The sequence below is a fragment of the Dama dama genome, chromosome 5 (genome assembly GCF_033118175.1).
Source record: "Dama dama isolate Ldn47 chromosome 5, ASM3311817v1, whole genome shotgun sequence".
Taxonomy (NCBI): Eukaryota; Metazoa; Chordata; class Mammalia; order Artiodactyla; family Cervidae; genus Dama; species Dama dama.
Window position 1 is genome coordinate 41,724,338 of NC_083685.1, and position 13,253 is coordinate 41,737,590.

The following is a 13,253-nucleotide window of genomic DNA, read 5'->3' on the forward strand; positions in this document are numbered from 1 at the left end:
TATACTGAAAGAATAAAAATGCAAAAGAGAAACCATACTTACACCAATGATTAAGTGAACAAAGAAATACTTGAATCGGAAAGACACATTTGGTAGCAAAACTACTGAATTCATCCCAAAGATCTCAAGGATTTTAGGATATTGGCTCTTGGAAAACAAGATGAAGTAATTTTTAGCAATTGTTTTACCCTGCCAGCTGTGCACACCAAATCACTGATACAGGTATGTCTTTATAAAAATAATAAATTAGGTAAATTTCAACTTTGGAGACCTTCCGCAATTACCCATTGTGTTGTCCTCAGAAATAAGATTCAAGTAAATATCAAACAGATAGAATCATTAGAAACACTCTGTAATATTATAGTTATTTAGTCAAACAGGTTAATAGTACCTTCTTCAAAATTAATATTTTTACACTGTCGTCCTGAGTCATCCACACGATGTTCTCTTAAAAGAAAAACATAAATATTGTATCCATGAAAGGCTTAGTATAATAGATGAATGGCTTAAATTTATTACTAGCTTTCTATTTTTTCACATTCTGACAGTTTCTTTTACTGCCTTCTGAGTAATGAAATTATTATGAGATATAACCAATAAAATTAAAATGATATGTTACAATTATTACTTTATTACTTTACCATATAAAATGGAAAAAATACTCAATTAATCTAAGAGCACACATGAGCTACCTTAATCAGTATTTAAAGTTTTCAAATGGCTTTCAACATGAGTTAGAAACATCTGTGGACTCTTGGATAAAACACTCCAAAGTAATATATAGTAACAAAACTTCTGTAGTTTTATAAAATTTCTTCTGACATATAAAAGATAAGAAATATATATTATGAGGAATTTTTGTATCTAAGGTTGATACTAATCGTTAATCTACTTAAAATGTTGCTTTCATGCTATTACCTTACTTAGAAACCTATAATTAGTAAATCAAGATCAAACTTTGAATCTTCAAAGAATTTATAACCTGTTCTTATTCATCATCCATTATTTTAGTTAAGAGTACCACATGCATTCACTTATTAAAAAATATAAGTACAACAAGAGACATCAAAAACCAAATAAAGACATCACAGAAATAATAATTCTTCATAATGATAATGCTTATTTAATTTCACAATCTACAAGAGTAGTTTTATCATTTCTATCTAATTACCTTAATATAGTAAGGATCAGAATAATATTTAAAATTCCCAGGAAGGCGCCCAGTAAAACTGGTGCTGTGTACATGTTTATCTGCAGCTTAATGACATCCCACGCCACGCCCTTTTCTCCAATGAGTGCAAAACAAGTCTGAAAAACTTATTAAAACAAAATATGTACATGTGAATTATTACATGGGAGGTACAGGATAAAACAAATATGAAGAACATTTACCACAAAATTGGAAATAATGTATGGAATCTCAACAGGGATCTCAAGAAGCAAGAAAATTGGTTCTTGGTGGGGAGAGACAAAAAATTTACTTTTTTTCTGTATAAAACACAGACATAGATATAGTACAAAAAATATATATGATACAGATCTGTGATACTGAAATTTCATCGGATGGAATAATTCGGAGAAAAAAGTCTAAAAAGCCTCCTTTGGGAGACAATGATGTAAAAAATGGGTGAGAAGCACTGATGTATAGACATTCTCAAAGGATTATTCCTCACATAACGTGTATCTTCTTTTTTAAAAAAAGATCTCTGTGATGGACAGGGAAGCCTGGAGTGCGGCAGACCACGGGATTGCAAAGAGTCGGGCACGACTAAGCGACTGAACTGACTGAGGATATTTAAATTATACAGTTTATTCCATAAATAAATTATTAAACTTTAACCAATCTCACTGTAAGAAAATGTCACATTTTAACTTAATATTATTAAATATTACTGTGGATAAACTATTTAAACTATATATTTAATATCATTTTCGATTTGGTTCTATGGCAAAAATTGGATTGGAAAAGTATTTGTTTACTCTCCTGATTTAGATTCTGTATCTGGTTCTGCCATTACTTTACACACAGCCTTAGAGTGAAAATTAAGTAAAGCACTGCACCTAAAGCACTCGGAACAGTATCTAGCACATAGGAAGCAGTCAATGGGCTTCCCTGGTGGCTCAGTAGTAAAGAATCTGCCTGCTAATGTCCAATAGAATGGGACATGACTTAGCAACTAAACAGCAACAAGAAGAAGCAGTGAATAAATGTTTGTGCTTAGTGGTGTGGTTATTACTGAAAAAGTCGTCTCATCTCTTTAGGCTTACATCTGCTCATCTTTAATACAAAATATTTTAGTGAATAATCTTTAAAATGCTTTTTAGATGGTCAAAATATTTACTGAGAATCTGGGCCTATATATCAGGTACTATGCTAGACACTGAGGAGAGAATGGTAAATTTAAAAAGACCCAGACTATGCCCTCTTGTGTTTTATAATATATTTTAAAATAAGATTTCTTCTTATATTTTATTCCAGAACACTAAACTGAATTATTAGATTTTGGTGAATGATGAATTAGATTTTCTATGTTAAAGAGAAGAAATAATGGAAACCAGAAGGGCCTGGGGTGATGATGAAGTAAACTGAGTTGCATTCAAATTTATGCTATTTATAACTGCAATATTAAAAGCATGGACAAATTATGTCTTTTCAATGTTGTTACAGGCATAAAATTAATTTCTCTACTCATTTGCAGAAAATTAACTGGTCTTACAGAAACATTAAATCTCATTAACATACTTTTATATTCAGCTAAAGTAAGAAAGCTTAAAAAGAAGAGACTAGTAAATTTTCTTTAAAGGTAAGGACAAAAGGCAAAATGGTAAAGAACTTGCTATAAGTAAGTAAATGTTAGTCAACCAGTCATGCCCGACTCTTTGCAACCCCACGGACTGCAGCCCACCAGGCTCTTCTGTCCATGAGATTTCCCAGGCAAGGATGCTGCAATGGGTTGCCATTTCCTTCTCCCGAGGATCTTCCCGACCCAGGGATCGAACCCAGGATTTCTGCACTGCAGGCAGATTCTTTACTGACTGAGCTACAATGGAAGCCCCTATAACTTTCCTCAAATCCTTCAGTTAAAAGAACTCTGTTTCTCATTAACAGGAAAAAAAAAAGGCAAACTCTTGCTGAGATGCCAAGCTAAATGATAACTTGACAAAACATACACTTTGGATTCAAAGAGTGAGGTCTGAATCTCATGCCTCCCATTTATCCAGGGTGACCCTGGATAATTTACTTATATTCTCTATGTCTTGGTGTTCTAATCTGTAAAACGGGGACTAATAACACTTAATTTAGTGGAACATGAGTTAACACATATAAGGAGCGTAGCCTCACAGCTGGATTAAAAAATATCATTTCCCTTCCTTTTCCTTCTGCTATGGGGTTTTATGGGCTTCCCTGGCAGCTCAGATGGTAAAGAATCTGCCTACAACCCCGGTTTGATCCCTGGGTCGGGAAGATCTCCTAGAGAAGGGAATGGCTATCCACTCCAGTATTCTTGCCTGCAGAATCCCATGGAAAGAGGACCCTGGTGGGCTACAGTCCATGGGGTTACAAAGAGTCGGACACAACTGAGCGACTAACACACACACATAAGGGGTTTTATTCTTGGATTTCATCTAACATTTGAACTTCAAAAGTTTACCCAATTCAAATCTAAGTAATGACAACCTACCTGGACCTAGAATAAAGCCTAATGCTTGACATGCACTTGTGTTTGCCATGGAACTTGTTCTTTCCTGAAGAGAGGTAGCACCAGCAATATATGACCTAATAACAGCTACATTTCCTAAGAAAAGATACAACAATCCAAAAGAAAGTAAAGTAAAAATAAAGAAAATATTTTCCAGTTTATAAATTCAACTTAATTTGGCTCTATATGGAAGAAATATTAATCTGCAGCATAGTCACTGCTTCTTTATGATTATACAAAGCATTTAGAGTCAATAAATGCATCAGTTAATAGAAAATATTACTTTTACTAAAATGAAAAAACAGTTAAAGATTTGAAAGAGTTAAAAAAAAAACCAGCATTACAGGAACCTTAAAATTTTTTTCGTCATTAAATACTGAGAAAGAATTGAGTGAATGGAGTACTACTAATTGTTACATACTCGGCATACTTACACTATAACATAAGAAACAGAAAAAGAAATCCTAACAATTTAACTCAAAAAAACTTGTTGAGCTCTTATGTTGAAGAGACACTGCTGGGGGCTACAGAGTATTTTTAAAAGTGGTCATTTGTCTCTAGTTACACCAAGTTTACTATCTAGTTGGTGATAAAGGATGGAAACAGTACATAAGCAAATGCCAGAGACTTGTTAAAGGGTAAGGTCTGTTAAGGGGTAGGGTAGCCTAAGAAAGCTTCATGGAAGATGCAGAACTTGACCTGAATCTTGAAGGATGAAGAACCATGGGAACAGAAGAGAGAAACTATAAGTAAAGGCAACATCATTAGAAAAGGCAAAATGATAGGAAAGATATTTGCAATGAGACATCTGTATGTTGAATGAGGTACAGGAGACTGAGAAAAGGTGACCCTAGATGAGAAAGGGCCTGAGTGTCAGGATGAATGTAAGTTCAACACAATCAAAAATATATATGCATACATATTACCTGCCCCAAATCCTACCAATCCACGAGCAGCCAACATGTAGTATTTATTATGAGAAGCTGGAACATGGACATATGCATAGAGGCAGTTGGCTGCCACCGAAATGAAAATGGAAACAATAAGAGGTTCCTTTCTTGGTCTGTAATTAGACCACAAACCAAATATAGGTGAAGCTACCATTTGGCCAAGGCTAAATGAAGCAATAACCCAGCCCAAAAAACTTGCATCAGCAGTCTGATCAATCTGTAGAAAAAAGAAATATGCTTTAAGAATTGTTATCCAAAAAAAGTAAAGGTAAAAAGCTACGTACATTTTTTTCTGACCATTTAACATTTCTTATTAAAACAAATAAAATCAATAATTCTAACACATAAGTCTTATAACACTACTACTTATAGTAAGGAATTCAAGCTTCTGACATTAACTGTATTAACAATTCACTACACAAGGAAAAGTGCTTAAGAAGCTTCATCTTTTAGAATAATTATAAAAATTCTGCATCATAAAAAATCTTTAAAAAATTCACATTATATACCTAATAAGAGCATCATAAAATTTATATGCCATTCCTTAATTCTTAAAAATACAATTATTTATCCTTATGCAACTCAATAACCTAAAGTTTATTAGCTTTTTTATTATTATTTGTTAGGACTGTGAATTTATCTTTTTAAACTGCACACAATAATCAAATTCCAAATAAAATTTATCTCATTAAACCTACTACTAATTCTTCCTTTCAGCATCGAAAATCCAGGATTCTACCAAAGAGGATTTATATATCATGAATGTTGATGGAAGAACCAAATGATTAAAACACAGAAAATACTTTCAGAAAATAAAGAATTCTAGCTTACAAAGGGACTATGGAATAAATCAGAAGATTGTTTTTATATACAGTAGGTTATATAATAATTTAGAAAAGTAAGAACCATTATATCTTGAGACATAAGGTTAAACATATGCAGGTTAAATGGTAGAATAATTTAACAAGAAAAACCCTGGGCTTTTTTTCCCAAAGGTATTTTTAAATAGCTTAAAACGACGATATTTAGGTATATTTTGTTTGTACAGATGAGAAATAAGACTGAATAAATGTAACAACTTCATGTCATATATATAACAATTTAAAAAGCAATGAAAACTAAATAATACTGGATGTCTAGTAATTTGAAAGCAAAAGGATAAACGTGTCTTCTCAGGATATTTTTTTGGTTTTTTTTTTTTTTTTTCTTCTAAGGATATTAATTGATCATAGTCAAGTGTCCATTGCATAGACAGAAGTGAACTGACTCTTGAAGGTGCCTGTAACACTTTCAACAATATCTGCTATTTTAGTTGGATGCTATTCTTTACAATGACTGGAAAACTGCAATCTGTTAGAATTCTGCTAGAATTGTAGCAGGAAAGTAAAATGGTTTGGAAGATACAGGTTCAGAAAGTTCAATTTAGTAACTGAACTGTTAGCTGTGCTCCTGTGTGCTTCTCCCTCATGGCAATAACAGCATCCTGTTTCTGGTCCTCTGGCCACCTCTAATGATCCCCCTCATATTGTTTTCAGGATAAAATCTAAACTGTTTATGATAAAAACTAGCTCACTAGCTGGCCACTGTCTCTCCCTTCCAAACTCCTCTCTGCATGTTTCCTCCCCAGCTACTAACTTCCAGCCACATAGAACTTTTTAAAGTCTCCAAAATGAGTCAAGCTCTTGGCTTCCAGGCCTTTGCACAGGTTTTCTACTGCGCCTTCCACCAGGAATGCCTTTCTAACCTCCTACTCCCTGGCCCTGATCATTCCTTCAGGTGGTCAATTTCTGGAGAGCCTTCCCAATTCAATTCTGATATAACTGATTTTGGAAAATCTTCCAGGATCTCTTTGGTCTGAATTAGCAACATCTCCCTAACCCCCATGTCTGTCTGTCTGTGTATGTCTATCACCCCACCTGCTCACTCCTCTCTCTCTCTCTGCCTGCCTCTCTCCCCCTCTAGTTCTCCCCTGTGCATGAGCACACAAGGGCATGCATGCACACACACTTTTTATCTGTAAACTAGTTTGATTTTGCACACTTCAGTGAAAGTCAGATCTGTTAGCTTCTCTTTAAAAAAAAAAAGACAAAGCATAGTACTGAATTTCAAAATATTCTTCTCTAAACATGTTAATAATAATGACAAAGTTCTAGAAATCTTAAAGCTTTGCCATGGGAGCTAAGATGTGTTCCAAGTCTTCTCAACTATTCGCTGGACTGTGCTGTGTGTGCTAGCCGTGTCAGACTCTTCGCGACCCTGTGGGCTGTAGCACCCAGGCTCCTCTATCCGTGGAATTTTCCAGGCAAGAATACTGGAGTGGGTTACTATTTCCTACTCCAGGGGATCTTCCCGACCCACGGAGCGAACCTGCATCTCTTGTGTCTCCTGCATTTGCAGGTGGATTCCTTACCACTGTGCCACCTAGAAGCCCCCTCAATTATTTACTTATAGACTATTGCTTATTCATCCAATTAACAGCTATTAAGGCCTTCTCTGTGACAAAACCTGTGTGAGGCAATATGAATACAAATTGAGTAAACAGTTCTCTGCCGTCAAGCAGATTCCAAATCAGGTTCTACTCATCTGATCCCAAAAAATCCTGCATTTTTGAATAACTGAGGGGAAAAACCAGCATGCTTTAACTCTTTTTCTGTCAAATAAGGGTAACTTCACAGAGTTGTTATGAGAATTATTCAAGGCAATATATGTAGAGTGCTTAGAGCCATATCTGCGTATAGTATGCACTAAATGAATGTTACCTATGGAACAAAAACATTAATATTTCTTAGTATTTTATTTTTACTGATGTCAGCTTTATTATTATATTTTTTTGTAATTCATGCATGAGTACTCCCACTACGTTCCTGGACCTATAGATAACCCATCATCCCAATTCAAAATCTAGGTTTAAGAATGAGTCTTCCTGGAAATTAAGCACAACTCTGGGCAACACAGCCTAAGGAATCACCCAGTTGATAGCGGTCTATCAGCCATGGCCAGAAGCAGAAGTCAGAGATTCACAGTAGTACCAAATTTCTTTCAGACAGATAATTTACTGTTTGGGTTTTTTGGGTTTTCTTTTCTGGCAAGGGGGAGGGGGGTGGCCTAGCTTTTTATCTTTCTCAGAGATGACTTTTAAGCTAAGAAATATGTGGTAACATATTATCATAAGAGAGACAGTAACCTCAAATTAATAATGAAAATTTTGATAAACAATAAGAAATTGCTATATAGCACAGGGAACTATATTCAATAGCTTGTAATAGTCTATAATTAAAAAGAATACATATATGTATGTACATATGTATGTGTGTGTAACTAAATTACTGAACATCTGAAACACTGTAAATCAACTACACTTCAATAAAATAAATAAAATTAGAAAGAAAAAGAATGAAAACTTTTAAGGCAATAGGTAACAGTACTGTAGAGTCAGATATTGGTTTCAGATAGGCTTGATTCTGCCATTTTCTAGCTGTGTGATCTTGGGCAAGCTACATAACTTCTCTGAGTTTCTTTATCTGTTAAACAGGAGTGATAATAACCACCTCACAGAGTTGTTATGAAAATCAAAAGATAATCTACATGTGTGTGCCTCACACACAGTAAGTTATAAATAATTATAATAATTATAATATTAATACTATTATGAAATAACTTGAGAAAATTAATTCACAAGATTTTAGGTGAAAATGTTATATTTGTATTGCCAAAGAGCTAGTGATATGTTCATATGACCTCAGTAATTTTTCTTTTGAAGAGACGTCAAGTATTTGCTGAAAGCAATGAATTTCAAAATTCAAAGTATTATGCTGAGTAGATCTAATTGTGAAAATACCTTCCCTTTGAAAATTCTGAGGTTAGACACAGAGACTCTGAAATCAAGAGTTTTGATATAGGGAAATACATATTTTAGCACAGAAGATGTTGCTCCAGAATTGTTAAGTATACTACTATAATAATTCTGTCAGTATGGAAAGAGTTTTTAAGTTTATGAGTAATGATTTTATGTAAAATAAAGCTTTAATTAGTTTAATTTTCCAAATGACAATGACACTGGGGCACTAAATCAATAAAAAGTAAAATTAGTATTTTTCTTCCTATATTTCTTTTAAATATAGCATAAGAAATAGAATTTTAAGTTAACAAAATCTAAAACGAATATAAGATGTCAATAAATTCCTTATGTGTGTTTTTGCATGCTCAGTCACATAAGACTCTTTTTGACCCCATGTACTGTAGCCCGCCAGACTCCTCTATGGGATTTTCCCAGCAAGAATACTGGAGCAGGTTGCCATTTCCTCCTCTAGGCGATCTTCTCAACCCAGGAATCAAAACCATGTCTCCTGCATTGCAGGTGGATTCTTTACCACTGAATAAGTATAATTTTTAAACTTTAAACATTCATCACATATGTTTAGTATTTTTGTTGAAGCCATCCGGCCATTCTAACAACCTAGTAGAGAAGTTTGTACACTCTCTGTAACACACAGTTACAACACTCAATTGTAAGTGTTAATGATAAACAGATATGAAAGCACAAAGGAAAACCTTCTAATCCAAAGTGAGGTGAGGGACAGTAAGAGAAGGCTTTTCAGAGGGGACATTGGAGCAAAGCCTTGAAAATAGTGGAGAAGGGAGGAAGGGAATGGCAGAAGAAAACAGCGATGCAGGAAAAAAATCACTCCAGAAAAAAAGAAGGAAAATATTCAAAGATCTGAAGGATTTTAGGCTCATCCAAGTACATGTATCTAATAAATTCTGTGACTGAGCATGCAAAAAAAGCAGGCATAAAAAATTTATTTAGATCTTATATTTCATTTTGGATTTTTTTAGTACAGTATAATTATAATTTTTAAACTCTAAACAGTCATCAAATATATCTAGTATTTTTGTTGAAGCCCTCCAGCCATTTAACAACCTACTAGGGAAGTTAGGTAAGGTCTCTGTAACATAGTTACAACATTCAATGACAAGTGTTAACGGTAAAGGGATACAGGAAAACATAGGAAACATAGAAACATAGGAAAATGTTCTAACCCAAAGTGAGGTGAGGGACAGTAGTTCTTATCATTATTAACTTAAAATGCTATTTTCTTATGCTATCTTTAAAAGAAATATAGAAGGAAAGTACTAATTTTATTTTAGTGATTTAGTACCACATTTTCATTACCATTTTGAACATTAACTTAAACTGATTAAGACATTATTTTACATGAAACCAATACTCATGAAACTAAAACTCACTATAGATATAATGTGGGCCAAGGCTCAGGATTTAGGCTGAAACACACACACACACTGCTGGAGAAAAACAAAATACAAGGAGCAAGTTGATAAAGAAAACTACACAAAATAATTTAAGAATAAAGAGTTAAGGGTAATGGCAGGGAAGCTAAAAGAAGGTTTCAAGAAGCAGAGAAAGGACAACAATGTGAAGCACTACCCAAGTGTCACCTCAAGTAAGGACTGAAAAGTATCTAGTATTTGGTGAGTAATTAAGTCTTTGAAGAACTCATCAAGAGCAGTTTCAGGGTAGCAGAGAGTTAATCACGTTGTAGCAAGTTAAGGACTGAATAGGAATTAGGAATTAAAGAAGAATTCCTTCAGAAACCTTGACTGAAATATTATTATAGATTAATTATGCTTCCAACTTAAATACTGATTTTTTAATAAATTCATTACTGGAATTTTAAGATAAAACTGACAGTTATATGTCAAATATATATATTTTTAAAGGTAGAACTGACAGGACTTGATGATCAATTGATGTCAGGGTACCCACCAAATTTTCATCTTCTTTTCACTCTTTCCTTCCCACCTAGTAACCACAGCATCAAAATATGTATATTGTCTATTCATTTCACAATGTCGCCTGACAACCTAAATTAATTCTATTGGAAAGCATGAAATGTGTACATTTTAGGAATTCAGACTATGTCTAACCTAGTTTCCTTTTTATCAGGGAAGGGGTATGAAGAGGATGGGAAAATGGCTAGTAAGGATGTGACCATATATCTCAGGGCTTCCCAGGTGGCTCAGGGGTAAAGAATCTGCCTGCAATTCAGGAGATGCTGGAGACGAGGATTCAATCCCTGGGTCAGGAAGATCTCCCCAGAGGAGGGCATGGCAACCCACTCCCGTATTATTGCCTGGAGAATCTCAAGGACAGGGGAGTCTGGTTGGCTGTAGTTCATGGGGTTGCATGACATGACTGAAGTGACTGAGAACAGGCACACACATGCCATATATCTGTGTGTGCCTAGGACTGCTGGGTATAACCCTATATTCTGCTATAAGACTCTTCTCACTTCAAGAGTGTACTGGTGTGCACAATAAAGCATATGGTCACCTTACTTATAACCCTCTTTAGGGGAATTATTCTCATGTTATTCTAGCAAAGATTAAATCAGAATACTACAGAGACTCTCTAGAAAACTACATAAGAGTTATTACTTACAGCTACGTAAGATAAGAATGAAGTGTACAAACCTTTTGGAGATATGGCCATATTGACATTATCACAATAGAAAATCCTGTGAAGAGGCAAATTCTGTTATTTATGTTTACAACTTCATAACTACAGATACAATTTTTTGAACATGAATTTTAAAACATCATTCTGAATTTACAAATTTATTACCACAAATGTTTAATTTATCAAGCAATGGGATTTTATTTATCAGAAGAAAAATAAATACTTAAGACTTTAAAATATATATATAATTACAGTCCCTCACTATAATTATCATAATAAAAGAAGAAGACCTATTTCTCCTTATTCACATGTCTTTATTGTAGATGAAAATTACTGAAAGCTTTGTTAAGCATTTACAGCAAAAATGAATGGATGAAAGGCTACTTTGCTACAGAGGAATGCTAAACTTATCATCTGTTTCATTTGAGAGAAATAATTGACTGTAGGGAGGACTAAGAAGAAGGAAAATGACCTTTAAGGGGACAGTGGCTAAAAAGAACCAGGATTCCTCAAGATGTGCATACCTTAAAAGAAAATTGTCTCTGCTAGCTTTTATTGCTTGATAACTGTAATGATCATCACTGGGCTTCCCAGATGGTGCTACTGGTAAAGAACCTGCCTGTCAATGCAGGAGACATAAGAGACCCAGGTTTCATCCCTGGGTCAGGAATATCCCCCTGGAGGAGGGCATGGAAACCCACTCCAGTATTCTTGCCTGGAGAATTCCATGGACAGAGGAGCCTGGCAGGCTACAATCCATGGGGTGGCAAAGAGTCGGACATGACTGAAACGACCTAACATACAAACAACTGTAATTGACTCCAATACTATTTGTCGATTTTAAATATTAGGCACATCCAATCAAAATCATACCAAAGCTATTTTTAAAAAAGTTGTATGAAGATATAATTCACATAGAATTCACCCATTTAAAGTGTATGATTCAATGGTTTTTAGTATTCCAAATATATGCAACCATCACTATAGTCAATTTTAGAATACCATAGTCACTTCAAAAAGAAACCCTGGACCCTTTAGCTATCCTCTGCTACCCTCCACCCTCTCCCCTACAGCCATAAGTAACCCAGAAATCTACTTTCTGTCTCTATAAGTTTTCCTTTCCTGGGTTTTCATATGAATAGAACCATATAGTATGTGTTTTTTTTTGTCTGGTTTCTTTCTTTGATAATACTCTCAAGGTTCATCAATGTTGTAGCAGTGTCAGTATTTCGTTCCTTTTTTAAAAGCCTGGTTTATTTTTTATTTATTATTAATTGAAGGATAATTGCTTTACAATATTGCGCTGGTTTCTGCCATATATCACCATGAATCAGCCACAGGTATACGTACATCCGCTTCCTTGTGAACCTCCCTCCCACCTCCCATCTCATCCCACCCCTCTAGGTTGTCACAGAGCACCAGATTTGAGAAAAGTTTGACTTAAAAAATAATTTAATTATTAGTTTCATTTTAGTGTATTTTGAATTAACACAATGACTTCGATGAAAACAGGGTTGAGTCAACAAGTATTTGAAAACAAGACTATTATTGCACAATCAAGAAACTTGTAAACAGGTAAAATGTTTAACATACCAATTAAAATCTAAAGTTAAAAATTTTTTTTGCTGTTCAATTTGAAATTATTACTTATGCTTTAGATAATTGAGTACTAAAAAATTAGAAGTGTTTTAAATGAAAAACAACTGTTGCAGAGCTTGCTACCTAAACAACATTCATTTGCTCCCCCACTTCCTGATAGAATCCTGGTTGTATTCAAGTATTTATCACTCCTTCACAAAGTCACAGACTTCAGAGGACACTGTGTCCACCCCAAATTCCAGAGGGTCAATCCTGAGGTCCCAATATTCTAGCTGATGATGGGTTTAGAAGTTAACAGGTAACCCTGTTCTGATCGGTGAGAAATGAGGGGGGGTCTACTTTGGGACCTCCAGGAAAGGATGCCTCATCTCTTTGGAGGGTAAAAAAATAAGTCCCCTTCAGTCAGTAAAAATTGCTGTGGAAGGACTGACACCTGGAAGTGCTGCTGCATTCTTGCTGTAGCCTAAGGATGAAGGCAATATGCAGAAGAGAGCAAAACCAAAATACTTATTCAGAAGCAGAGTC

At 34.6% G+C, this 13,253-nt stretch overlaps 1 protein-coding gene across 16 annotated transcripts in view; it reads right to left on the bottom strand.

The window, feature by feature from the left end:
• The window catches only part of MFSD8 (major facilitator superfamily domain containing 8), an 85,204-nt gene that overhangs the window by 62,014 nt on the left and 9,937 nt on the right, over positions 1–13,253 (bottom strand). For all 16 annotated transcript variants that reach the window (XR_009692877.1, XR_009692876.1, XR_009692875.1 and 13 more), the window contains exons 3-7: positions 11,144–11,187; positions 4,628–4,868; positions 3,684–3,797; positions 1,172–1,316; positions 392–447 (exon numbers count right to left, since the gene is read on the bottom strand). Coding sequence is in view for 1 of the 16 variants with exons in the window: in XM_061142323.1 (XP_060998306.1) it covers positions 392–447; positions 1,172–1,316; positions 3,684–3,797; positions 4,628–4,868; positions 11,144–11,187 (600 nt within the window). In the remaining 15 variants the exon portion in view is untranslated. The remainder of the gene's footprint in view (positions 1–391; positions 448–1,171; positions 1,317–3,683; positions 3,798–4,627; positions 4,869–11,143; positions 11,188–13,253) is intronic.